Source organism: Leucoraja erinacea, chromosome 12, assembly GCF_028641065.1.
Source record: "Leucoraja erinacea ecotype New England chromosome 12, Leri_hhj_1, whole genome shotgun sequence".
Taxonomy (NCBI): Eukaryota; Metazoa; Chordata; class Chondrichthyes; order Rajiformes; family Rajidae; genus Leucoraja; species Leucoraja erinaceus.
The window spans coordinates 24374860-24402540 of NC_073388.1; the positions used below are offsets into that span (position 1 = coordinate 24374860).

The following is a 27681-nucleotide window of genomic DNA, read 5'->3' on the forward strand; positions in this document are numbered from 1 at the left end:
CATTAGATAAAACTGCCAACCTCCTTAACGTGAAGAGTATAAATGATCACATAACTTAAGGGGAAAAAACGCCACTAATTCTCCAAAAGTCTCATTGAATAGCTCCAGCAAAGACGAGCACAATTAGCTTAATGTTTCATTCTATATTCTTTTCCTTGTATCCCATCCCCTCATAGGGAGTCAAATATGTTCCTTTTAAAGATTAATAGGCAAAGACTATCCTATTCCACTCTTGGATTACTCCCATGGTCTACTGTGCCAATTTCCAGCCTGCAACATATTCTCCCTATACATATTCCTCCCTTTTAAAAAAAAATCTTTTTCTACTTGTTCATTTTTTGACTTTTCCTGGTTGTGATGAAAGGCCATCAACCCAAACTCTCAGCTGTTTTTTTTGTACAGATGCTGCCCAATCTACAGAGCAATTCCAGGGGCTGTAAATACATGCAAATAATTGAGCAGGTTGGTAATGTTTTAAATTAATGGTTGCTTGCAGGTGTTGAAATCATACTGAAGTAATTGAATTATACAGGCCTGAAATAAGCCCTTCAGCCCACTATGCCCAGGCTGGCCATCTGCAATAGCTCATCACTACCAAATGGATATAGGCTTTATTAGGATATCACTGTAGGTGGAAATTAATACAGAAGGAAATGTGAAACACACTTCATAAAACTCCTTTATGATGCGCTTTCTTAACACCACATTAACATTGCACACTTTCAAGAAATAATACTGTTACCAAAAGTACAATCATAATTTAAAATGACCAAGAGGCACAATGTGGCAAGATACCGAGTCAAGCAAACACCTGCAGCAGGAAAATTTGACAAACAGAAAAGTTAGATTGCATGTCACCTTGACACTCATTAATGGACTAGACTGGGACAATATTTTAAAAATGCCCTCCAGCTTCATTTCTAATTCAGAGACAAATCAATCAATAGTCTCAAAAGTGTTGATATTTTCAATCAAGAAAAATGCCTGTGTATGGACTGACTTGGCTGGAAATATGAGCAAATGCAGTTTGATAAATGTACATTTTTGTAATTAAACAGACTGCAGCAGTAATTGTCCACAATCCCATTGCAAATTGAAAATCAAATACAATAACACTTAATTTGGAAGGCATGTCCTTTCAAGAAGCAGCGTTTCAAAAACTAGGACTATTTCTATATATTTGTGACATATAGGTACAGTTGTGTACTATCAATCTTTAGTTTTTGAAAGAACCCGGAACGGATAAAATTGAGATTGGTGCAAAAACTTTAAAGAAATTGACTCCGTATTACAAATTATCTGGATGATAAAATCATTGCTGGTAAAGGCAGGATAAGACTTTTAGCTAAAGTGTTGAAATCTTGGGGCAGAGGATTGTGCGCATTTTGATGTTCAATCGGTTCAAATGTTTACTTAAAGGATATAAACAATTCTTGAACAGGCTATATACTGCTGATGCAAACAATCTGACTTGCGTTTTGACAGCTTGCACTTCATATCAAATCTGGAAAGGAATTTTAGGGTGGCAATATTTAATAAATTGGGAGCAGAAAATCCACCAGGCTGTTCGACTGGAAGTGACCACGCAAATTAGTAAATGTGAAATTAAATACTGGAAAATAAGATACAATAACTCAGATGACGTTAGGTCATAGTGGAATTCTGTTTAATATCAATTCTGAATTGTATAGGCAAAACTATGTGGAGGGCTATAAATTAAAAAAAATCAGCAATTCATCCAATTATTAGTATAAATGTATTAAAGATGTAGAGGTTTTTAGAATCTGCACCATAAATGCACACTCCTGCCCTATCTTCCGTTTTCATATGGAAAACTCGTTAATGTGGGCTGCCAATACAGTTCGTTCACTTTAATGTTCAAGTTGACAGTTGCAGTAAAATGTTCCAATGTATCAAATACCTCCATAGCCAATTAAGTAATTTGTATGCTCAAACTGATTCAGAAAAGTTTACACACAACACGACTCCACTCAGTGAGATAAATTCATATGCAGAAAGCACCATTGGGGTCTTTCATGTCCACCCGAGAACAGATAGAGCCTCACTGCAACTTACAGTGGAAAGACAACAGCTTCATCAATTCAGCAATCACACAAGGGTTGCAATGAAGTCCCCGGAGTTAGACACAAACCTTGGACCTGACTCGATGGTACAACGGTAGTTAAAGGCAAGCATCACAAAGCAGTGACATGACACAGATGAACAGTTTCTAATGTTAATATGATATAGATTGCCACAGTACCTTTTACCATGAAATGGGGTACTTGACATCTATAAATTATTCTTACTTTCTAAATGCTGAGGCATAGCAAGTTCTAATTCCAAGCTGCACTGCAGCAATGGATCGATAAACAGCCAGGTCTTAAAATGCATATAATAAAGCAGGTTTTGCTCAGCAGCACATGATTTGAAACAATTAATGTCAGAAAAGATACCTGGGAGTGACATCAAAAAATTAGAACACAGCAATGATATTCAAAGGACAAAGCAAGTGAAGAAAATGAGAGCTTAAAAATTCAACTTAGCTTCTAAGACTGCATTTTTACTTTTCAACAATCCCAGGCATTTGGCCTTTTAAACACAACATTGTATTGAATTTGTCAATACATCCATATCATGCTGCCAGCTGCGCTAACGAATTAACTTCCATTCCTCATAAAGTGTCAGCATAGGGAGTGTGTAATCTTCATAAACAGCTATTTTTAACAACATATTATTAGTGCCATGTAGTTTAACAAACATGCAAAAACAGGTAATTTTTAGTTCAGAATTTACACGGGATTAAAAGTTCAATTTCTAAACAACATAAAACAAGATTTCTTTATTCCGCATCTTGAATGCGTGATCATATTGTGAATGCAAGTCAGGTTAAAATGTATGTCTAATTCCTCAATGAGTGCAACCATGCATTTTGATTATAGTTCCAAATAAAGACAAACAAATGTTGGCGATTTAAATCGTTAAGCATCACAAAACCAGGAATTCAGTAATGCCAAATTTCCTTCAGTACAATATATTGAAGCCACTTGCTCAGCACTGATCTGCAGGGCACTCATTCCCTACACAATGCACACAATCTATAAATGCTTTTGAGGGTAGGGATGGAAGTAAATATGGAGTATAGTTCTTCAGTCAAAATATCATCTTCAAATAATCTTCATGATGCAAGTCCAATTAGGAAGCCACCAACAAAACCACCCGTGAGGACAATATTCTTTTTCACAAACACGGTCACCTATGTGGTGGAAGAGAAAATAAAATACTGGTTAACATTCTTTCAGAGCATCTGGAGAACTCAAGGACACAGTTGTGTAGGAAAGAACTGCAGATGCTGGCTTAAATTGAAGATGGACACAAACAATGTTGGTGTAACTCAGCGGGACAGGCAGCATCTCTGGAGAGAAGGAATGGGTGACCTTTCGGGTAGAGACCCTTCTTCAGACTGATCTTCAGACCAGAAACGTCCCATTCCTTCTCTCCAGAGATGCTGCCTATCCCGCTGAGTTACTCCAGCATTTTTTTGTGTCTATCAAGGACACATTTCTTGGGCTGGGCTCAGGGTCAATTTCCTTGGATGATTTAAGGAAGTAACGAAATAATTTGCACCATCTCTTAATTCTTACATACAACAAGTAATCCTCCGTCAGTTTCGCCACCTCCAACATGACAACATAGCAAAAGGATTTCAGTATAGGAGCAGGGAGGTTCTACTGCAGTTGTCCACGGTCTTGGTGAGACCACGCCTGGAGTATTGAGTACAGTTTTGGTCTCCAAATCTGAGGAAGGACATTATTGCTATAGAGGGAGTGCAGAGAAGGTTCACCAGACTGATTCCTGGGATGTCATAGTCAAAGTAATGTCAGCACTTTCATATGAGGAAAGACTGGATAGACTAGGCTTGTACTCACTAGAATTTAGGAGATTGAGGGGGGATCTTATAGAAACTTACAAAATTCTTAAGGGGTTGGACAGGCTAGATGCAGGAAGATTGTTCCCGATGTTGGGGATGTCCAGGACAAGGGGTCACAGCTTAAGGATAGAGGGGAAATCCTTTAGGACCGAGATGAGAAAAACATTTTTCACACAGAGAGTGGTGAATCTCTGGATCTCTCTGCCACAGAAGGTAGTTGAGGCCAGTTCATTGGCTATATTTAAGAGGGAGTTAGATGTGGCCCTTGTGGCTAAAGGGATCAGGGGGTATGGAGAGAAGGCAGGTACGGGATACTGAGTTGGATGATCGAAGGGCCAAATGGCCTACTCTTGCACCTATTTTCCAAGTTTCTATGTGACCCCACCACTCACCACATCTTCCCATCTCCCCCCATGTCTGCCTTCCGCAAAGACCGCTCCCTCCGTAACTCCCTAGTCAATTCTTCCCTTCTCTCCCGTACCACCCCAACCCCGGGCACTTTCCGTTGCAACCGCAAGAGATGCAACACCTGTCCCTTTACCTCCCCCCTCGACTCCATTCAAGGACCCAAGCAGTCGTTCCAGGTGCAACAGAGGTTCACCTGCATCTCCTTCAACCTCATCTATTGCATCCGCTGCTCTAGATGTCAGCTGATCTACATCGGTGAGACTAAGCGGAGGCTGGGCGATCGTTTCACCGAACACCTCCGCTCGGTCCGCAAGAACCTACCTGACCTCCCGGTGGCTCAGCACTTCAACTCCCCCTCCTATTCCCCATCCGACCTCTCTGTCCTGTGTCTCCTCCATGGCCAGAGTGAGCAACACCGGAAATTGGAGCAACAGCACCACATATTCCGCTTGGGGAGTCTACATCCTGCGGGCATGAACATTGAATTCTCCCAATTTTGTTAGCCCTTGCTGTCTCCTCCCATCCCTCAGCCCTCGGGCTCCTCCTCCATCTTTTTCCTTTCTTCTCCCCGCCACCGCCCATCAGTCTGAAGAAGGGTTTCGGCCCGAAACGTTGCCTATTTCCTTCGCTCCATAGATGCTGCTGCACCCGCTGAGTTTCTCCAGCATTTTTGTGTACCTTCTTAATTCTTACAATGGGAGTAGTGTCAGAAGATTTCAACATTTTATATTTCTTTGAAAATGATGTAATAAAGTTGGCAATGGGTGAGGGAAGACCTATTTAGATAGAAAGGACAAGAAATTTTTGGAAGCTATATTGATTCTTTAAAAAAAAATTTTTTAAATAGCTAGTGGCGGAATGGTGAAATAATATTGGTATAATAAGGGTGCTTGATTTTTTTGTTAAGAAAGCATTTTACTTTAGTTGAGAGATAAAACACAGAAACAGGCCGGTCTGTCCACTAAGTCCACGCCAACCATCAACCACCTGTTCATACCAGTTTCATGTTAACTCACTTTTGCATCCACTACCTACACACTAGAGGAAATTTACAGAGGACAATTGACCTACAAACCCACATGTCTTGGGATGTGGGAGGAAACCAGAGTACCTAGAGGAACCCACGCGATCACAAGGAGAATTGCAAACTCCACACAGACAGAACCTGAGGTCAGGATCAAATCTGGGTCACCCTGCCACCCAACTAGTGTGGATGAGTAGTGTTGATATGTTAATACAATTTTGAAAAAATATTTGATAAGATTACATTAAATAATCTTGTCAGCAAAACTGAAGTTCATTAGATTGAAGACATGGGTAAAGGGGAGAAAATAGTGTCAGTTATTATATTAAAATGAAAGAAATGTAAGGTGGTATTCCCTACAGATCAGTTTAAAGACTATAGCTCTTTTTAACGTATTAATAATCTTAATGGTCATACAGGGCATAATTTTGCAAATGAAAACCTCACAGATGAAAGCCTGTAAGAGAGAATAAGTTGCAGGAAATAAAGTGGGAAGTTGGAGAGAAGAGATTACTTTGGAAAAAGATTGAGGAAGAGTATTAAGAGTTTAGGACGATGGAAAGAAGTACAACAATTTGCATAATCAGAATTGGACAACTGTGATGCTCATCGGAAGGAAATAGAATAAGAATATGTAGTGCCCCTGAGGCAGAAAAATATGTGAATAAATTACTAGCAGATCGACAATGCACATATAAGTATTCAGGTATGAAATTAATGTGGTTGGGAGAAAAGGGGAAAATAGAAAAAATCTGCAATGTTCTCAATTTCTGTAACAGAAGGAAACATTTGAACTGATTAACACAACATTAATTCCAGTCAACATATGCATCAAGTGCAAAACCAAAACTACTATAAGGAGACAAGGACTATTAATTTACAGGACTAACCTCATATATTTGATGCAAATTTTTGCATTTAAATTATATTCCATATATTTAGCACTCTTTCCAGATCTGCCCACGAGATAAATATACTCATACACCTGTCTGATTTTTCCATACTGGATGCACTCAAATGTATTTATAGCTCTGCCCTTCACAGATGGACTGAATCCCATTACTGCATCATAGTTTCCACAATCTTTCTGTAACTGTGTAATATTTTCCTTTAATATGGACACAAAATGCTGGAGTAACTCAGCGGGACAGGCAGCATCTCTCGAGAGATGTTTCAGGTCGAGACCCTTCTTCAGACTGATGTCAGGGGAGTGGGCGGGACAGAGATAGAATGTAGTAGGAGACAGTAAGACTGGTGGGATAACTTGGAAGGGGGAAGGGGATTGAGAGAGAGGAAAAGCAAGGGCTATTTGAAATTGGAAAAGTTAATGCTCATACCGCTGGGGTGTAAGCTACCCAAGCGAAATATGAGGTGCTGTTCCTCCAATTTGTACTGGGCCTCACTCTGTCAATTGAGGAGGCCAAGTCAGAAAGGTCAGATTGGGAATGGGAGGGGGAGTTAAAGTGCTGAGCAACCGGGAGATCAGGTAGGTTAAGGCGGACTGAGCGGAGGTGTTCAGCAAAACGATCGCCAAGCCTGCACTTGGTCTCGCCAATGTACAGAAGTTGACACCTGGAACAGCGGATACAATAGATGAGGTTGGAGGAAATGCAAGTGAACCTCTACCTCACCTGAAAAGCATGTTGGGGTCCTTGGATAGATTCAAGGGGGAGGTAAAGGGAAAATTTCCTTTAATATAACTGCATCCAGAATGCACAAAAGCAGCTCAGAATATTTAATCTTGGGGCAAGGGGAATTAGTAAAAATTTAAGATAAAAATCAGGAATTGGTGGAAGACAACACAATGGAACGGTGCTGCAATGGAACGGTTGTCCTTAAACAGGGATGTGATGGATAGAAAGGTAGTTTACAGGAGAGCAATTTAAGGTTGAAACAATGTCATAACTGAAAGAAATGACAGACATCAAAGAAACAAAAAAAACTAATCAGTTTTAGCTTTCAGGATCACACATATGCTTAGATATATAGCAGCATCAATCTATAATATTTCCTGTTAGTTTAAACATGTCACTTAGACCAAAATTAAAGTATTCAGCTTCTTTGGAGGGGATTAAACTAAGAAAACAACCAAAGAACATGAATAGTTTGTTTTTAACACTCTGGCCTGTATTTGGTTAACGCGGCTAAATGGCAATTACTCCAATACACATATACTTCACCATCTCCCTACCTCATCAAATGCACCGTGTACTTCCGAAGTAACCTTATTTTTTCCAATTTTCAACTGTTTCTTTGCCTTGTTCACATCTCTCTCTACTCGTTTCCAGTCAACAGTGATGTATCCTGTGTGATTGGCAACCTGGAAAATAAAACTAGATTATTACTACACCATCTTTACGAATGGATAAATACACATTTGATATGGTGCTAAGTCTTGCTAAATGTGGCTTGAGTATGTTGTAAGGAATAAGCATATCTTGCAACATACTACTACTATGTTTTTTTCCTCTCCAGAGGAAAAAATTACCTCTCCACTGAACAGTACTTATTTTGCTCTCTCCATGCGAGACAGGATAATGAAAACAAGGTTGTGAGTATTTAGTTGGTAGACACAAAATGCTGGATGGAGTAACTCAGCGGAACAGGCAGCATCTCTGGAGAGAAGGAATGGGTGATGTTTCAGGTCAAGACCCGGTTCAGACTGATGTCAGGGGAGTAGGCAGGATAGAGATAGAATGTAGTCGGAGACAGTAAGACTAGTGAGATAACTTGGAAGGGGGAGAGGATGGAGAGAGGGAAAGCAAGGTCAATTTGAAGTTAGAGAAGTCAATGCTCATACCGGTGGGGTGTCAGCTACCCAAGCGAAATATGAGGTGCTTTTCCTCCAATTTGCACTTGGCCTCACTCTGACCATGGAGGAGGCCAGGACAAAGGTCAAATTGGGAATGGGAGGGGGAGTTAAAGTGCTGAGCAACTGGGAGATCAGGTAGGTTAAGGCAGACTAAGCGGATGTGTTCAGCGAAACGATCGCTGAGCCTGCGCTTGGTCTCGCCGATGTACAGAAGTTGACACCTGGAACAGCGGATACAGTAGATCAGGTTAGAGGAGTTGCAAGTGAACCTCTGCCTCACCTGAAAAGACTGTAGGGGTCCTTGGGTGGAGTCGAGGGGGGAAGTAAAGGGACAGGTATTGCATCTTCTGTGGTTGCAGGGGAAAGTACTTGGGGAGGGGGTGATTTGGATGGGGAAAGGACGAGTTGGCCAGGGAGTTGCGGAGAGAACGGTCTCTGCGGAGAGCAGAAAGGGAAGAAGTGACCAGTAGTTATCAGTTTCCACAACAATAGAAAGTGGTGGTAGAAACTGGAACATTTTACTGCGTTCTGGTGATGAAATGAACTACTGATTGAATGGTTTTCAAGAGAGAGTTAGATTTAGCTCTTAGTGCTAAGGGAATCAAGGCATATGAGGAAAAAGCCGGCACGGGTTACTGATCTTGGATATTGAATGGTGGTGCTGGCACGAAGGGCCAAATGGCCTACTCTTGCACCTATTTTCTATATTTCTATTATTAATTTTCCTCTCTCACCATTTGAAATGAAAACGGTGGCTTTACACGTCAAGAAACTCATAAATTAAAAAAATCATAGCATAAGTAAGGCAGTTGGAAGTGTGTCCCCCCCCCCCCAACTACCTCGCCTTCCACCACAATGATCTTCCATCCAACAGAAGGCAGAGCTAATCGAACATCAGTCATCCCTTACATTTCCAGTTACATCTTCAAACAATTTCTGCAGCTACTCTGGTTTGATATAAAAGTTTTAAAACTTTGCTAATGACATGAAAATCAGAAATAAACAGCATAGTACTCCTTAGCCAACCGCAAAAATGCAAATGCAGTATGATCACTTAATTTGGAAGGTGGCAGGCAGTGTGGTTCAGTGTGGTCGTAATGGCTGCATACCAGCCCACACTGCAAATTCAGGGTATTGCTGGGTACTGGTAGCAACTGCTCCATATGTTGATAGATCAGCTGAATCCTACAGTTCTCCTCATTATCACTCTATGTGAAGAAAAATGTTATCCCAAGCCCAGAAATATTTCTATGTAACGAGCTCAATAGCCAGCAATCGCTCAATCATTTTCAACACCTCTCTTTCACCTGCAGAAGGAAAGCACTATAAATTGCGTAATTCGTACACACCAAGCCATCCAAGAATGAATGAATGCATTTAGCACTATGTATTTGGACTTCAAAAACCACCAAGAATTTATATATTCTTGACGTCTGAATTCCCTAATGCTAATTAAATGCCTATCCTTTGATTTACTGGTATGGTACAATTGCCCTTCAATTGTCCAAATAGCAAATAGTCTTGGGGTTATGAACCAGTTTCTTTCCTTTACCTGCGCATAAGCAATTTATTTCTACTGAACTGCTTCCTAAGACATGAAAATAATCTTTCCATTCCTTAGCTATTTTTGACATGTCAACAACTCTCTCTCACCTGTAGCAAGAAGAAGCCTCCACCAACTGCAGTTGCAGCTAATTTTCCAACTTTCTGAAAGAGGAAGCCTGCACACCTGCAAAAGTTGCAGAAATTTAATTTGATTTAAGAACTGTATTTCTTAACAGATTTCCCATATATTAGAAAAGCAAAATAGTATAGGTAATGAAAATCTGGAATACAAACAGAAAGTACTGTTAACACTCAAGAGGTCAGGCAACTCAATGGAAGGAGACAGAGCTAACATTTCAGATCAATTATGTTTCAAAAATGTTTTTCTTTCCGCAAACATTTCCCAATCTACTATAGAAACATAGAAATTAGGTGCAGGAGTAGGCCATTCGGCCCTTCGAGCCTGCACCGCCATTCAATATGATCATGGCTGATCATCCAACTCAGTATCCCGTACCTGCCTTCTCTCCATACCCCCCTGATCCCCTTAGCCAGAAGGGCCACATCGAACTCCCTCTTAAATATAGCCAATGAACTGGCCTCAACTACCCTCTGTGGCAGAGAGTTCCAGAGATTCACCACATGGTACTATGTACCATCAAGATTTTATTTAATGTTAGATTCACGACGATAAAAGCAAGGGATGTGCAAAGAATCTAGCATTTATGTTATAGCAGTGAACTAGAGTCATAGTCATAGTGATGCAGTGTGGAAACAGGCCCTTCGGCCCAAATCGCCCACACCAGCCAACAGCTACCCTAATCCCACTTGCCTGCACTTGGTCCATAACCCTCCAAACCTGTCCTATCCATGTACCTGTCCAGCTGTTTCTTAAACGATGGGATAGTCCCAGCCTCAACTACCTCCTCTGGCAGCTTGTTCCATACACCCACTACCCATTGTGTGAAAAAGTTACCCCTCGGATTCCTATTAAGTGTTTTCCCCTTCACCTTGAACCTATAACCTCTGGTCCTCGATTCCCCTACTCTGGGTAAAAGTCTCTGGGCATCTACCCGATCTATTCCTCTCATGATTTTGTATACCTCCCCTCATCCTCCTACACTCCATGGAATAGCCAAGTCGTCAAGTCTTGAGATCTGTAACATACTTTGAATACTTTCTCAAATAAAACCTGGTGGGTGCACATCCGGAAAAAAATGTTATTGGTGTAATCAGAAAGCAATTTAAAAAGAGCCAGTGACATCCAACCAGAGATACAGTCTTGGGTTCATGAATCTGTCTCTTTTCATTCAGGTAGTTTATCAGAATCTGATTTCTACTAGTACTGTGGATGTTATACTTCACTTAAAAAAAATATATTACATTTGATTTGTGAAATTAGATCACGCAGAATTTATTCACTGGGACTGTACTGTAATGGAAAATCTCCTATTTATCTATCCATTTAAAAAACAGCAAAATTGCATTTAGAACGATCTTCGCTCAATATTTTGACCAAGTTAATCTATAACTTGTAGCAATAAAATCTGCAACATCACAACCCCTTCCAGATCTCCTTTACCATGGATATAAAATAAAGTGAGCAGAATAGAATATTCCCTGCTGAAGGCCATTATCTTAAAATGTTTAACTTACCATCCACTGGCTCCTCCAATCATCAACTGTGTTGCTACTGTATATTTTTCAGCAATAGGTCCAGAGTTTCTTCCAAAGAATCGGTTCCACCATCTTTGTCGTTTGGCATATTCAGCCAAATCCAACACTTCAAACTGATCACCTTCATTACCCTGATCTAGAGAAAAATAACAAAATCTAAGCTTTTGCCTTGGTTGAATATGTACAGATGTCCTATCCACAGTGTTACACTATTCCAAAAGATCTGGTTGATGAGCTGCCAGTTGTTCATATATATCATTTTAATGGATTGAATAATCTTATTGGACAATTAATAATAATGCACTGTGCAACAGCCATCCTGAATAATGCCATGAAGTACAATCTACTGATGTTACATTCCAAATCAAGAGCTATGCTCTGGTAGTCATGTTTAATATGTTAATAAATATGAATTTTGGTTTATTAAATTACAAACCATACATAACACCATTTGACCTTGGAAATCAAACATCGTGCTACAGAAATAATGCAACTCTACATCTCCTCTATTTTTTCCAATATTCATGAGGTTTACTTTCAGTGACTGATATCCAAAACCACCCAGGTCTCTTTGCACCTTCCTTTTTCCAAATCTGACAACATTCAGATAATAATCCGTCTTCTCGTTCTTGTCACCAAAGCAGATAACCTCACATTTATCCACATCTGCCCACTCACCCAACCTATTCAAGCCACCCTAGCATCCTCCTCGCAGCTCACACAGCCACCCAGCCTTGTATCATCTGCAAACTTAGAGATGTTACATTTAATTCCTTTGTCTAAATCGCTAATATATATTGTAAATAACTGGGGTTCCAGCTCTGAGCCTTGCGGTACCCCACTTGTTCTTCTTATCAAGTCCATACACAAGATTAGAAGTTGTTCTGACAGAGCTAAACACACTTCTCAGCATCTGCATACAATGGTGTCTGACTTGTCGCTTCTTGTGTTTCTTGTGCGTGGTGGTGAAAAGATAGGTGGAAACAGGGCCTTGACGTGAATGCTCCTTCCTTGACCCCACCCCACTAGTCACAAACTGCCATTCTGAAAAGGGCCCATTAATTCCTACTCATTGCTTCCTGTCTGCCAACCAGTTCTCTATCCTTATCAATACCCTACCCGCAATACCATGTTCTCTAATTTTGCACATTAATCTCTTGTGTTTGACTTGTCAAAGGCTTTTTGAAAGACCAGATACACCACATCCACTGGCTCTCCCTCATCCATTCTACTTGTTCCATCCTCAAAAAATTCCAGAAGATTAGTCACGCATGATTTCCCCTTCATAAATCCATTTATGAATGACTTTGACTGACTTTGAACATCCTGTCACTGCTTTCCAAATGCGCTGCTATTATATCTTTAATAATGGACTCAAGCATCTTCCCCACTACTGATGTAAGGCTAACTGGTCTATAATTCCCCGTTTTCTCTCTCCATCCCTTCTTTAAAAGTGTGGTTACATTAGCTATCTTCCTGTCCGCAGGAACTGATCCAGAGTCTATAGAACATTGGAAAATGATCACCAATGCATCCACGATTTCTAGGGCAACCTCCTTGAATACTCTGGGATGCAGACCATCAGGCCCTGGGGATTTATCTGCCTTCAGTCCCTACAATTTACCATTTCCTCTCTAATGTGGATTCCCTTCAGTTCCTCCCTCCCACTAGATCCTTGGTCCCCTAGTATTTCTGGGAGATTGTTCGTGTCTTCCTTTGTGAAGACAGAACCAAAGTATTTATTTAACTGGTCTGCCATTTCCTCATTTCCCATTATAAATTCACCTGTTTCTGACTGTAAGGGACCTACATTTGTCTTCACTCATTTTTTCCTCTTCACGTATCCCTTTGCCAAGCACCTGCATCACTAAGGCATATTTTAACAGTATGCACTATGAGCCTCGGCCAAGGGCGTTACACTTGGCAGCATCATCATGTTCTCAGACAGCTGGCATCAATCCTGGAACAGAGGCGTAAGATCACAAATGCTTCCCCACAAACATCGGCAGGAAATGTCCACTTCACAACATTTGTACTAGCAGGTCACCTCCAGAGCACCAGATAACATCAAAGGATGCAAGCATTCTGCAGCCTACTCAGGATTGGAAAATGGAAGTGGAATATTTCCCCCCAGGCATTGTGGCTACAACACTCCGGCCAGACATGGTCCTGAGGTCCACAACAACCAAGTTGGCATACGTTGTGGAATTGACAGTTCCATGGGAAGATGGTGTTGAAGAAGCTTATGAGAGGAAAAAGACCAAGTACTCTGAACTTGCAACTGAAGCTTCCCAGAATGGCTGGAAGACCACAATTTTCCCTGTCGAAGTGGGATGCAGGGGATTTGTTGCTACATCTATAACCAGGCTATTAAAGAAAATTGGGGTATGGGGTCACTCCTTCCAACAAGCAATCAAATCATTATCAAATCTGCAGAAAAAAGCAGCAATTGGATTTGGATCAAAAGGAGAGATAACAATTGGGTTGCAAGATGGTCAGGAGGGTATGGAATTGAAGGGGGTGTAACTGGGATGCCAGGTATCACCATTGAGCCCTCTGGAGATGTTGTAGGCTTATCAAAGAAGGAGGGTACCCTACCTTTCACCACTCCAATCCCACTGCAAATAGCAAGAGTGCCACCTTATTATAGGGATTGACATCAAGTCATATTAGCTCTACTAAAGAAGCCTTTACTGTCAGTTTTTATATCCCCCACAAGCTTTATTTCATGCTCCATTGTTCCCTCTCTTAATTAACCCCTTTGTCCTCCTCTGTTACAGTATTGCCATTTGGCCCAACTCGTGTGAATAAGTTATAGGAGCAGAATTAGACCATTCAGCACATCAAGTCTACTCTGCCATTCAATCATAGCTGATCTATCTATCTTTCCCTCTGAACCCCATTCCCCTGCCTTCTCCCCATAACCTCCGACACCCGTACTAATCAACTTTGACATTGATTTATTTTCAGTTAAATTGAACTATTTCATTGTAGATAAATAGTGATAAATATATATTGGCGGCACAGTGGCCCTCACATCGTCCATTATATAGACTGGGGATCAGGTACTATCACCGTGCATTGCTGGTATCACATTGCTTTATATTCTATGTTATGTGATTATGTTATAGACATAGAAATGTCCAGTTGGCACTCAGCTTCTGCAAACATTATAAGTGTATGGAGACACACAAGAATGCAGATGCTGGAATCTTGAGCGAACAGCAAAGTGCTGGGGAATCTCAGCGGGTCGGTAGAAGGGTCCGGTGACCGCCCCCTCCATAGCTCTGCCTCTGTTGTGATTATAACTACACGCACTAGGCTGCTGCGGTGCGATGAGTCTGGCCCTCCCTGCAGCCCCACCATGTACAGCCCCCTTGCTGTAAACCTGCCTCTCGCACCCTGCTCCTGGTTCCCTGCCCACTGCTCTTTGCCCGCCCCCTATCGAGTTTACGCTCAGGCCCCCAGCCCAGCCCAGCCCAGACTCTGCCCAGCCCAGCCCAGCCCAGCCCAGCCCAGACTCTGCCCGCCAGCCCCTTCCCTCACCTTTTGCCGCCGCCATTCCGTCCTGCCCTCTCACCTGGAAACAGACCGCCTCGTAGGCGGAGATGATCTCATCCAGATCCCGCCCCCGCTCCCAGGGCTCTGTCAATCATTGCCCCCAGTTGCAGACCAAAGATCTAGTAATCAATTCAATTTTCAATTTAAAAACTTTATTGGAATGATAAAAAAAACATTGTTATATTGCCAAAGTATAAAACATGACATACATATTTGAAATGCATAAGTATAAATACAAGTATACAGTGCATGGATAGATATGTCCCTGTACATAAACTTGCAATAGGCCTATAGCCCTTTATTGATTGCTACACGTTCTTGCAGCTGTAAGCAGTACAAACAAATAGCAAGTTTAGCAATTCAATATTCATTTCTTAGTGTTAGTTAATGTCGATTAGTGTGTGCGTACATATGTGCATGTTGGCCATTCACCGTCTCTCAGGTTATGGCATGCTGTTACGTATTGTAGCAATGTTACTAAATTTTGAGATTTTAAAAATCAAGTCTGCAATTTATCCCATCAGATAAAGCATAACAGCAAGTTTAATTTGGCACCAAATTCACTTTCATATCTCAAGTATTAAAAACGTTATGGCCATTTTCATACTCGGAAATTAGCATCTTGTTCCCTATTGATTTTCAATGGACATTACAAAAAAGCTGTGATCTTGGATAGTCAAAAGCCCGTAACTTTCTTAAGAATTAAGAGAACTGAAAGAAATTTTCACCTATCATAGATTGAAGCATTCTGAAAAAATATAAAACAATCTTACTTGGATGACATGAAATTAAAGCATATAATTAGCTAATTACCTAATTGTAGCTAATTACAAAATTGACCGGTGACAGAAATGGTAATAAACAACCAGACTGCCTTCAAAATTCAAAAATGTGATATTCTCAAGATCAGAACTTTAATATTATTGTATAATATGCTGTAAGTCAGTTATGGATAGGTAAATAAATTACAATTTCTAGCAAAAGACCAAGTCTTTATGGAGAAGATCAGCTGCTAGCTGGTACATTGGCATATCATAATCAGTAGCATCATCATACTCCTCAGACTGCAACCAATAAGCAACTCTGTACACGTTGTTTTTCCTCAATTTTTCAATTTTAGAAAAAAAGGTAGAGATTATAAAGTTAAACGCTAAAACAAATAGTAAATACTAAAAAAGAAAATCATGTTTAATCAAAATTCAATTACTAGATATAAACATCTATCCATTTCTTAAATAGCCTAAGTGTCCAAAGATTATTCACAAATAATTCACAATATAACATGATTTTTATATCTAATTTACATTAATTTATAGGCCAAATGGAAGGAATTTAGTGTTCAATTGCTGTAAATAAATGCCCATTTAAATCGGCTTTCTAGTGGGTTCCTGTGAACGCGCTGGTTTAGAACGTTCACATTGCGCTGGATTAGTGCCCTCAAATGCCGAGAAAAATACTGCGGGATATAAAAAGCCCAAAATGAACTACTCGCTATAGATAACTTGATATATAGGGTTATATACATGCCCCATTTAATGTAAAAATAAGGTACATACCTTTAATTGTTTGCTTTATAAAACCCTGGGGCTGCGAAAGGTTGCGGAGTGAGAGAGTGATTTTAAAATTATTATAACTATTATTCGAGGCCTATAAAACTAATAATACCTTTTGCGACCGGGTCTTGCAGCGATTTTTCGTTAATGATTTACTAGGCTGAACATCTGCGATTGGAACAGCCTAGTAAAAATCGCGTTTTAAACCCGCCCCCTCCAAACAGCGCCAAAATCGCGGACATGGCTTTGGGCAGATTCCCAATGACGATTCAGGTAGGTTTTGTAACATACCTACGTATTGTGTACCAAGATGTGCCGTATTTCCTTCGCCAAGGATTATTCTTAGTTTTGATGTATCATCTAGTTCTTTAAAGTCAAGGGTTGCCACACTGAGTTTGTCAAAGTATGCTTCCCTTGTTTTGTCAAATTTTTTGCATTTTTGGAGGAAGTGCACCTCTGTTTCAACCTCATCTGTCAAACAGTGGCCGCATATTCTGTTTTCTCTTGGTTGCCAGAATCTCTTCTGTCTTCCTTTTTCAACTGCCAAATAGTGGTCACTTAACCTGTATTTGGTGAGGGTCTGTCTCTGCTTTATGTCTCTAACAGTTGAGAGATAGTCTGCCAATTTATAATCTCTTTTTAGGGAACGGTAACATTCTAATCTGCTTTGGCTTTTGGTTTCTTTATCCCAATGTTCCAAGTACGTTTCTTTACATTGTTTGATAATTTGGTTCACTCTAACTGGTGATTGGGGGTCAGTATTGACCTGGGGCCGGTCAGGGTTTAACTGGATAGTGTTTAACTGAATAGGGGTAGTTAGTCTCAGTACCAACTGACACAGGGAACTCTTTTCTGGGTTCCCCTCTTGTGTTTGAAGGGCTTTAAACTGGAGGGTATCTGGGGGGCTAGATTTAAGGTGATTCCAAAAATTTAGTGCTCTTTTCTGGATATTTATTATCAGTGGGTATCTGCCTAGTTCCGCCCTACATGCGTTTGTTGGTGTTTTCCATTGGATACGGAGGATATTCTGACAAGATTCCGCATGCAGGGCCTCCGTTGTATGTTTTTCCCATTTACTATAACTATGGTGACTGAGCGGACCCCATACTTCACTACCATAAAGCGCAATAGGCTGGATTACACTGTCAAATATTTGAAGCCAGATTTTAATTGGGATTTGGATGTTGTAGAATCTTCTTTTTATTGCATACAGAGCTCTTCGAGCTTTCTCTTTTAGTGCATTCACTGCCATATTGAAGTTCCCTGATGCTGAAACAGTTAGACCAAGGTAAGTATAGCTCATAGTGTGTTTGATAACAGTACCATTGAGAGTAAATTTGTATTTATCTTCCTGACATCTGGGTCTTTTCTGAAAAATCATGATGTTGGTTTTCTTTAGATTTACTGCCAGGGCCCAATTTTGGCAGTACTCATCAAGTAGGTCCAACTGTTGCTGCAGTCCCTGTTCTGTGGGGGACAGCAGAACCAAGTCATCCGCATAAAACAGGGACTTTACCTCTCCGTCCAGAAGACAGAGGCCCGGCGCTGTGCTCTGGTCCAACTTTACTGCCAAATCGTTGATATATACATTAAGAGAGTCAATTTAATTGTCATTTGGACCCCTGGAGGTCCAAACGAAATGCAGTTTCTGCAGCCATACATTACACACAAATAGACCCCAGACACAACATAATTACATTTAACATAAACATCCATCACATAGCTGTGATGGAAGGCCAAATAAACTTATCTCTCCACTGCACTCTCCCCCCCCCCCGATGTCAGAGTCAAAGTCAAAGCCCCCGGCTGGCGATGGCGATTGTCCCGCGGCCATTAAAGCCACGCCGGGTGGTGCGAGGTCGCACACCGGGTCTTGGTGTTGGAGCCCCCGGTGTGCGCTCGCAAAGTCCGCGGCCATTCCAGCCGCGCGGGGCAGTGATGTTAGGCCCCGCTCCAGGAGCTCTTCGACCCCGCAACTCGGGCGGGAGAAGTCGCCGCTGCAGGAGTCCCGAAAAGCGGTCTCCCTCCAGGGAGCCGCGGGCTCCCGGTGCCGTCGTCCACAGACCCGTCGTTGGAGCCTCCGACTCTCCGGTAGCAGCAGCAGCAGCAGCAGCAGCAGCAGCAGCGCTCCTCCACCGCTCCACCCGCTCCGGACTCGGCCAGCTCCGCGACGGCAACGGTGAGTCGGCACCTGAGTCCCCGGCTTCTTCCTGTTGGAGGCCGCTCCTCGTTGCGGCCTCAACGACACCTGAGACCCGACGAGAAAAGGTCGGGTCTCCAGTGCAGGGAGAGATTCAAAAAGTTTCCCACCCCCGCCCCCCCACACACACACCCCAACATAAAATAACATAAAATAACAAAAACTACATAAAAACACAGACAAAAAATAATAAAAACGCGGACAGGCTGCAGAGGCCGCTGCTGGCCAGAGCCGCGCCGCCTACCGGAGTGTCAGGCTCAGATTGCAGCCTTGCCGGACGCCTCTTCTCTGGGCGAAGAGATCAGTGCGTTTGTCCCCAATTTTAATGCCACATTTATTATTCAGATACAATGATTTGATAAGGTCATATACCTATCCCCCTATACCACAACCGAGGAGTTTGTAATTGAGCCCTTCATGCCAAATAGAGGCAAACGCTTTCTCAAAGTCAATAAAACAGGCCAATATTTTCCCATTTTTCGCTTGGTGTACATGTTTCTCAATGAGAGTGTGGAGGGTATAAATGTGGTCAGTGGAACGGTGTTTTGGGAGGAAGCCGATTTGGTTTTTACTGAGAATGTTGTGTTTGTTAAGGAAATCCCGCATTCTGTTATTTATGATACTGCAGAATAACTTCCCTAGGCAGCTACTGACACAGATGCCACAATAATTATTTGGGTCTAATTTGTTTCCACTCTTATAAATGGGTGAAATATGCACTTGACACCAAATATCAGGGAAATAACCTGAACGTAGTATGATGTTGAACTATGTCCTGCATCTCCGGAGTGCTGTACTTGAGCATTTCATTTTTGATGCTGTCTGGACCACAGGCTTTCTTTGAGTGGAGAGATTTTATTTTTATGGTCAGTTCTTCCAAAGTAATTGGGGAATCAAGAGGGTTTTGATAATCTTTAATTACTGTTTCTAGTGTTTGTAGTTTTTCTTTGATATGGGAATAATTTGAGTTTATTTTTGCAGACCATGCTGTCAGGGTTGCAAGCAAAGAACCTACAGCGAGCTATAGCTCCACTATAGGATCTTTGCTTGCAAGCAGCCTGTGCATCTTTTGCCTCCATTCTATGTAATGCATTGTGATTGAATCCCATTCACGGTCATTCTCGACAGATTTCTAGTTTTAATGAACGTTGCAAAAGAAAAAGAGAAATGAATCTTTGGGATATATCAACAATAATTTGCCATGTTGTACATTTTAGTTTAGAGATACAGCGTGAAACTGGCTCTTCGGCCCACTACATACTACATACACTAGCACCATCTTCCTTAATCACAGTCTGAATGCCATTAACCTAAAGGCAGAGTGGACATGATGTGCATGCTGCAATAACTCCAAGGTAGTGCAGGGAACAGGACCAGCCACTATACAAGATCATTTCTAATGTCAGTAAAGCATTTGATTTTATCGGTCAGGGGGAACTGGAACACACTATCTTCAAACTAAGCTTTGCACAGAAATTCGTCTGTGCCTTATGTTCGCCAATACAGGCCATGATACTAACCAACAGGTCCACAACAAAACCAATTTTAGTAAGGACCAAAGTGATCCTGTGTCATTACTCCAACATTTATTTGATCTTGATGTAATGTTCAATCTATAGAACCCATATTCCAGAACCAAGGAAAGCTTGCTGCAGCATGTAGCAGATGCTTGTATTTGTGCACTCCAGATATTGCACATTTATTCATGGATACATACAAGAGGATGGGCCTTAAATATAGTATCTGCAAGACAAATGTCCTCTACCAATCTTCCCCTGTTTAGCCCCTGTCCCACTTAGGAAACCTGAACGGAAACCTCTGGTGACCTTGCGCCCCACCCAACGTTGCCATGAGTTTTTGGTCACTCGCCTGGAAAGCCTCGACTGAAGCGTGAGCTGCATCTACTGACCAAAGATCCCACAGGATCTTCACACACACACACACACACACACACACACACACACACACACACACACACACACACACACACACACACACACACCGTGAAGATGGGGGCCAGGGTCAGCGGAGGAGCGCTGTCAGCATGATGACGAGGAAGGTAAACGGCTGCCATAGAGCACAGTAAGTCCTTTAGAGAGCGCGGGGGAGAAGAAGGGGAGAGAAGGACAGAGAAGGGGAAAGAGAAGGGGGGAGACGGGGAGAGCGAAGAGGGAGAGTAGGGGGGGGGGATAGGGGGAGGGGGGGGGAGAAGGAGTGGAGACAGTTTTAAGAAGTTTAATAAAGTTTGCGGGCATTTTACCTTCCGGCGGAACTTCTAGGTCTTGAAAACCAAAGATCCTATAGGATCTTTGCTGAAAACTCCAATGAGCCAATCATAATGGCCGGTCAGCGAAGGAGATGGCCTTCGACTGCCTGTAAGTAAATAACGACCCCACTCCACTGGCTTCGGCCAAACGGCAACCTATTTTTAGTCGAGGCCAGGTTTGAATTTGTTGAAATAATCGCAGGAACATAGAAGAAGCCTCGACTACGCGGAAACCACTTTCGACCATTAGGGAGAGTGACCAAAACCTCCGGGAACCTCACGGAAACCTTGGGTGGGGCGCAAGGTCACCAGAGGTTTCTGTTTAGGTTTCCTAAGTGGGACAGGGGCTTTACACCACTGTGCTTTAAGACAATAAATGTTCACTGGCAGACCCTGGAAAGTGTGGACCACTTTCAGGATTTCACAAGCTACCTCTCAGCAAAGGCATATATAGTATTTCACCACCATCTCCAATGTGCCGACATAGCCTTTAATTGATTGAGTAAATGCTCTGACATATAAAGCTTATAGTCAACTGGGCAGCTGTGATTTCTGTCTCCCATATGCTTCTAAGATCTGGATTAACCACAGCAGCATCTTGAGGCAATGGAAAGCTACCTCTTAAACCACCTTTGCAAAATCCAACAAATTCATTGGAAGTATAAATGGAGCTAACATTTTCTCCCAGGTTAACATCCCCAGTAATGAGGTTCTGGTTACTGTCAGTCAGCTACATTGGGCGTGCCTTCACATGCCCGTTATTATATTCTAAGCTGAGCCTTGGGCGAAGATTACCAAACTGGCTGAGAAAAAGATTCAGTGTTGCACCTAAAGCCTCCTTTAAGAAATGCCCATTGACTGCTGGTGACCCTTCAATGCAGAGAAAAGCATTCAGGATATTACTGGAAATCTCGAGGTTCATGCGGTGGGAGCACACGGTGCCAGAAGGAGTGCACCGCCTTCCTGTCCTGTCCATAGTCTCTTGCCCCAAACTATGGAAGGGTCTGAATCCCACATTGGCTTCATTAGGCATCTCAGAAACTAGCAAACCTGGAAATAAGTTATCCTCTATTTCAAGGGGCATCATAAGAAAGTGAGGGATATTTATTTAACGCTGCATATGCAAATAGTAAGCTATGATCAATATACATTGTTATGGCTCGAAGGGCCGAATGGCTTCCTCCTGCACCTATTTTCTATTTTCTAATGTTTGTAATGATGAAAGTGAACAGCTGGATTACATGTGACAGTATCTATGTAATTTAATGATTTATAATGCAGCAAAGAATTAAGTATTTTGGTCATTACAGATGCCAGCTGAACCCGCTGAATATTTTAGCATTTTCTGTTTTTAATTTCAGATTGTTAAATTCAACACTTTTTTGGGTTTTTGACCAATAGAGGGAGAGTTCTATGGGACAAGAGAACAAAGGAATAATTACTGAAGATACATCCGAAAGCACATTTTTTCAAAATTTATTGAAAGTGTAATCAACAACACAATAAATCATTTTAAATAATTATTATGAAATAGAGATGTTAATAATTTCTAAACATACATCCTTGCCATTTATCTGGTCTTAACTACTGAAGTGCTTACCTCATCACATTACAAGGGAAATCAAATGATGTTATCAAAAATGTAACTGTTCAGAAATGGTAATGACCTATTATGTTACATTGTGATAAGCAAATGTTACTTCCTGTTAAGCAACAACATTTTCATGCTTGTGCAAATGATGTGTTTACTCTGTAAAGTGGAGAGTCATGGGTCCGATGTAGTGGGCCCAACAACACAGAGAGTTATTTCATCAGAATTCAGGAGGGAACACTGGGGAGGAATCAGAGAAGTCTATCCAGGGGAATACTCCCGAGGGCTAATGGACAAAAAATATGTTTGAGCCTCAGTTGCACAAATTAAGTTATACGGGACAATAATGCCTTTGTGTAGCAGTGAAACTAACTGTAACAGTTAGAAAAATTGTTGCAGTAATATAGTAACGGTTGGAGCTGGGTCCTAATGCAGGACTACAATATCAGCGACATAGTAGGGTCAAAGAACTTGGTGAAGCATTGTAGTGACTAATGCCCCTGTCCCACTTAGGAAACCTGAACGGAAACCTCTGAAGACTTTGTGCCCCACCCAAGGTTTCTGTGCGGTTCCCTGATGTTCCTGGAGGTTTTTGTCAGTCTGCCTACCTGCTTCCACTACCTGCAACCTCCGGCAACCACCTGCAACCTCCGGGAACCGCACGGAAACCTTGGGTGGGGCGTAAAGTCTCCAGAGATTTCTGTTCAGGTTTTCTAAGTGGGACAGGGGCATAAGTGACACCACAAAGATTAATCCATTCAGCATGTGTTGGAGGAGCTCTATGAATCCTGTTTTATCAGTTGAATTGTTCTGTAAATTTAGTAAAGTTCTAACAGCATACCGCAGTATGTGTATTCTAAACATTTATGTAATCCAAGGAACTTAATAAAGCAATTAAAGCAGAAGATTGCCAGAAACACTCAGCAGGCAATGACATGAGGAGCAATAAACAATGTTTCAGGATGACATTTCATTCATGTATTTAATTGCTGTTGATGTTTTTTGTTCTAAGCTCCTCAGCTGATAGCAAGAAAGTGTTTTATAAAGTCATGAATCTGAATGTTTTTTACCCCTTTATGATTAATGGCTTGCAAAGAAAGGACTACATGCTTGTGATGCCAGAACATCCTGTGGTATAACTTTAGTATTTGAGCTATTCATTTCTATGTAAAGGAAGCATAATTCATGATTCATGGAATGGATGCTGATTAAAAATTCCAGTTCTGAAATTGGAATTTCTATGAAATTCTATGAAGAAGGGTTTCGGCCCGAAACGTTGCCTATTTCCTTCGCTCCATAGATGCTGCTGCACCCGCTGAGTTTCTCCAGCTTTTTTGTGTACCTTCTGAAATTGGAAATGTTGGGTCTGAAATTAAACACACAATATAATATCACCGCCATGTTCCAAACAGAATTGCAAGTTCTTTGAATGGCTTTTCTTAATCCTTGTGATAGGTAGATTGGTGATGTCACCAGAGACCCAGTAACCAGATGTAGCTGTAGCAATAGTGAAACAGATCCTACACTAGCTACTGAGCAACCGATTGACACCTTGTATCCGAAATCTAATGATCGACTGTTGAAATTTCTGTAGAATTATGATGAATTATTCTGAAAAAGAACAGAAAATAACAAGGATGAATGAATGGATCGTAACAAATGAAAATCCACTGGGCAACTAAGACCACAGGGATTAATATCAAACAGAAGTTAAAAGATTACGTCAAAATAAAGCTTCAAGGCATGCACTTATAATGTTCAACAGCTAAATTCAGAGCCCATAAAATTTGGATCCATGAATGATGGATGTAATGGAACAGCAAAGTTCTGTCATTTTCAATGCAACTGCTTCAGAGTTTGATCTTCTTTGTAGTTTCAAGGTTGAAACTCAATGATAACATTTTTCATTTATAATTTATTGTAGGATGCAGCTCATTTGTATGACCCGTTTCAGAGAAACCCAGCCACACAGGTGGAAATTTAACATTTTTTCATTTGTTTCATCTGTTCAGGTAGCTTTGCAAAAATAGATTTCTCAGTAAATGAAGGGATACTGGTACGGAATTCCTGCAAAACTGAAATTTTGGATTTAGTAAAAACAGATATTTGTAGAGATGCCTGTATATAGTGGTGTTATCAGAGTCTGAAGCAGTCTTCACAAGTAAAGAAAATACAGGAGTTGTTTTAATCATACCTGCCATCAAACTAAAGACCTAGTTTTCCACATAACAATGCATATGACCTGATGCCACTCAGGAGCATCTAGATAAATGCAGATGTGATTGATGAGCTTCAACTTAAATTGCTTCTCCACCGTCCTTTATTTTGGTCTTCCCTGCCTTGCTTCACCCTTGCTTTGTACAAGATCCTCTTGTAAATCATTGTCAACTATTTTGACAAGAATTATTTTGACACCTATGTAGTGTCACCAAGTATCTAGGATTGCAGCAGCAGATTTCAGAATTTGGTCATTCAAGGGCCAATGTCTTTTACCATTTTGAACTGGCATGATTCGTCTTGTTAACTGAGCCCATGCTGACTTGATCACATTTGCTCTAGAGAATCAGAGAGAAATGGCATCCTCAGTCCAGGTAGGATTGTAGCAGCATGTTACTCAATGATCAGTTAACATTTGCACTTGCGTGGATTTTTCATATTTGCAGAAACTGCTGGAAATACTAAGTAAACGTGATTCTTTCAAAGTTAGAAACATTTTTTCAGAACATCCAGTTCAACATAAGATAAATGAAATGCCATCACTGCCCAAGAAATATGCTGGGCAATTTTTTCCATGTTTGAAAATTTGTTTGGAAATGACATCATCTAACAAAACTTAAATCAAAAGGATTCAGAGTGCTGGAGTAATTCAGCAGGTCAGGCAGCATCTCTGTAGAACAAAGATAGCTGACATTTTGGGTTGGGATCCAAAACATCACATATCCATGTTTCCAGAGATGCTGTCTGACTGGCTGAGTTACTCCAGCACATCGTGTCCTTTTGCGAATTAACCAGCATCTGCAGTTGTTTCTACAACTTCAAACAAAAAATGTTATGTAACTAGCAAAATATTAATTGTCCACATCGTTAGTGATCTTTCTGGAATTTCCCCCTCATCCATTAGTTCCCCATTCATCGACAATTGCCAATGCAGCAATTTATTATCCTTTACCAATTGCATCTAACTAATATATGAATTGTTTCTTTAATATCATAAACCACTGACTGTTTATTTAATGGAAACTCTTCATCAATTACTTTGCATGCCAACAGTTACTTCAAGATTTTTCTGGGTCAGAAACTTGCCTCATGCACTGAAAAGACAGTGGATTGCACGCTAGATATTTTGATGCACAACTGTGGAGCAAGTCAACACCCAGGCATGAAGCTAGCCTACCTTGTTTACAAATGACAGGTGTTAAGATGCTGTTTGTGGTTTGTGCGGCTGTCTGAAGCAGCTGTGTAATATAGATCTTCACTGAAAATGCTTCCGTCCGTTTCACATGCTTATTGCACAAAACAGAAAACAGATGTAACTGTGTGCCCTTTTAATTCAACACCTCACCAAACCTCTTCACTGTTTTAGGTTCAAGATAACAGAGCAAGCTAGTTCACTATTCATTATAGCCAAGCTGACAAAACATGGTTGAATGGATTAGAACATCTATAACAACAAGCACTCCTGGTGAAATGTGTTACATGGAAGAACTAGGAAGATTAAAAGGTATGTGGCTCATCTGTGATCTATATAGAACAGTGGAGGAACGGAATGTTACACAGACAAACCAACACTGAGTATATGCCAGTTATAGAACATATAACGATGCATTATATTGCTTCATGAAAAAATATCTCAATACCTATGCAGATAACGGTTAAACAAAACAGAACTGATCACTTTAAAAATTAATTTTAACAATGTCAATATACATCGAAAATTGGCTATAACTATTTTACCTCCAGTAGATGTTAACTTTTTCTTGGTTTTATGTAACAAAAATCAGCCATAAGTTAAAACTTACCTGATGAATGTCTTGTGTTATTCAGCGCATGCAAACATCAACTCCACTAATGGACTGCTTTCTTTACTGGCAATGTAGAGAACGAGACAGAACTTAGAGCATTCATTCATCATGGATATATTCCAACTCAGAACAAGGCTGGAGAGTATTCACTGGGTTCATGCAACTCTGTCTCAGGAGTGCCAGACTGCAGAGATACTGCAATGTGCCTCACTGTGCAACAGTCTATCTGAGCAGGTAGCTGTCCTACAGTGCATCAGCCTTTCTGAGCAGTCCTGATCCCAGCTATTAATATGTCAGATATATGGCTGGGTGAATTCCCCTGGTTCAGCCCCCAGTTGCTGTTAGTCAGCGCTGGGGCTGCCCCAATCTGTCAGGGGCACTACCTGCCCACTACCCCACGTTGCTCATATCATGATTGCATACGTCTGGCGCGGAGCTGGAGGCTGTTGAATTGAAAGTCACCTCATTTAGAACATTTCCTGACACATTCCCCCGTCTGTATTAGCCTGTTAGAAAGTGACAAGTCCACCACGTTATTCCTGGGGAATTTCTTTAAAATGAACTGGTATTTTTTTTTTAGTGGTGACTGATTGAAATGAAAGATATTTCCCAGATGACCATGAAAAGAAAACCAAACGTTTTGCCTTTAAAGAAGTCATGCAATCAATTTGTGAGAATAAATGAATCTCAATCAGAAAAAAATAATATTTTAATTGAATATTAAAATCACTTGCCTTCTTTTCCTATATCTATAAAATATATATGGTTCTACTCTATCAACAAAGTTTGAAAGGGCTTTGCTGAAGAGGGGTCCTGACCCAAAACATCACCTATCCATGTCATCCAGAGATGCTGCCTGACCTGTTGAATTATTCCAGCACTTTATGTCTTGCTTTGTTTTGGTTCAATTAGTGCACTTAATTGAAATAATGATCTTCATTTATATATCACCTCAGTAACCATTCAACCCACTTTATAAAAGACTAACTATCATGCTGCAGGGAAGCATGGCAGTCATTCTGCACTCAATGGAAGTCTAAACCTGTTGGATAAATGAATAAAATAAATAACTAGTTAAAGTCAAATAAAAA

General features: G+C 41.0%; 1 protein-coding gene across 1 annotated transcript; it reads right to left on the reverse strand.

Moving 5' to 3' along the window:
* Nucleotides 1-662: 662 nt before the first annotated feature.
* Nucleotides 663-15040, reverse strand: fundc2 (fun14 domain containing 2). The gene is made up of 5 exons (XM_055643837.1): nt 14944-15040; nt 11377-11533; nt 9829-9904; nt 7555-7683; nt 663-3256 (listed from the first exon to the last, which is right to left on the reverse strand). Exons 1-5 carry the CDS (start codon nt 14957-14959, stop codon nt 3179-3181), a joined length of 456 nt encoding a protein of 151 aa, XP_055499812.1. The 5' UTR covers nt 14960-15040; the 3' UTR covers nt 663-3178.
* Between the last annotated feature and the right edge of the window lie 12641 nt (nt 15041-27681).

Coding starts and splice junctions, on each gene's coding strand:
- fundc2 (XM_055643837.1), bottom strand. Junction 7,684..9,828: donor GAGGCTTCTTCTTGCTACAG/GTGAGAGAGAGT, acceptor TTTATTTTCCAG/GTTGCCAATCACACAGGATA. Junction 3,257..7,554: donor TACACGGTGCATTTGATGAG/GTAGGGAGATGG, acceptor TCCACCACATAG/GTGACCGTGTTTGTGAAAAA.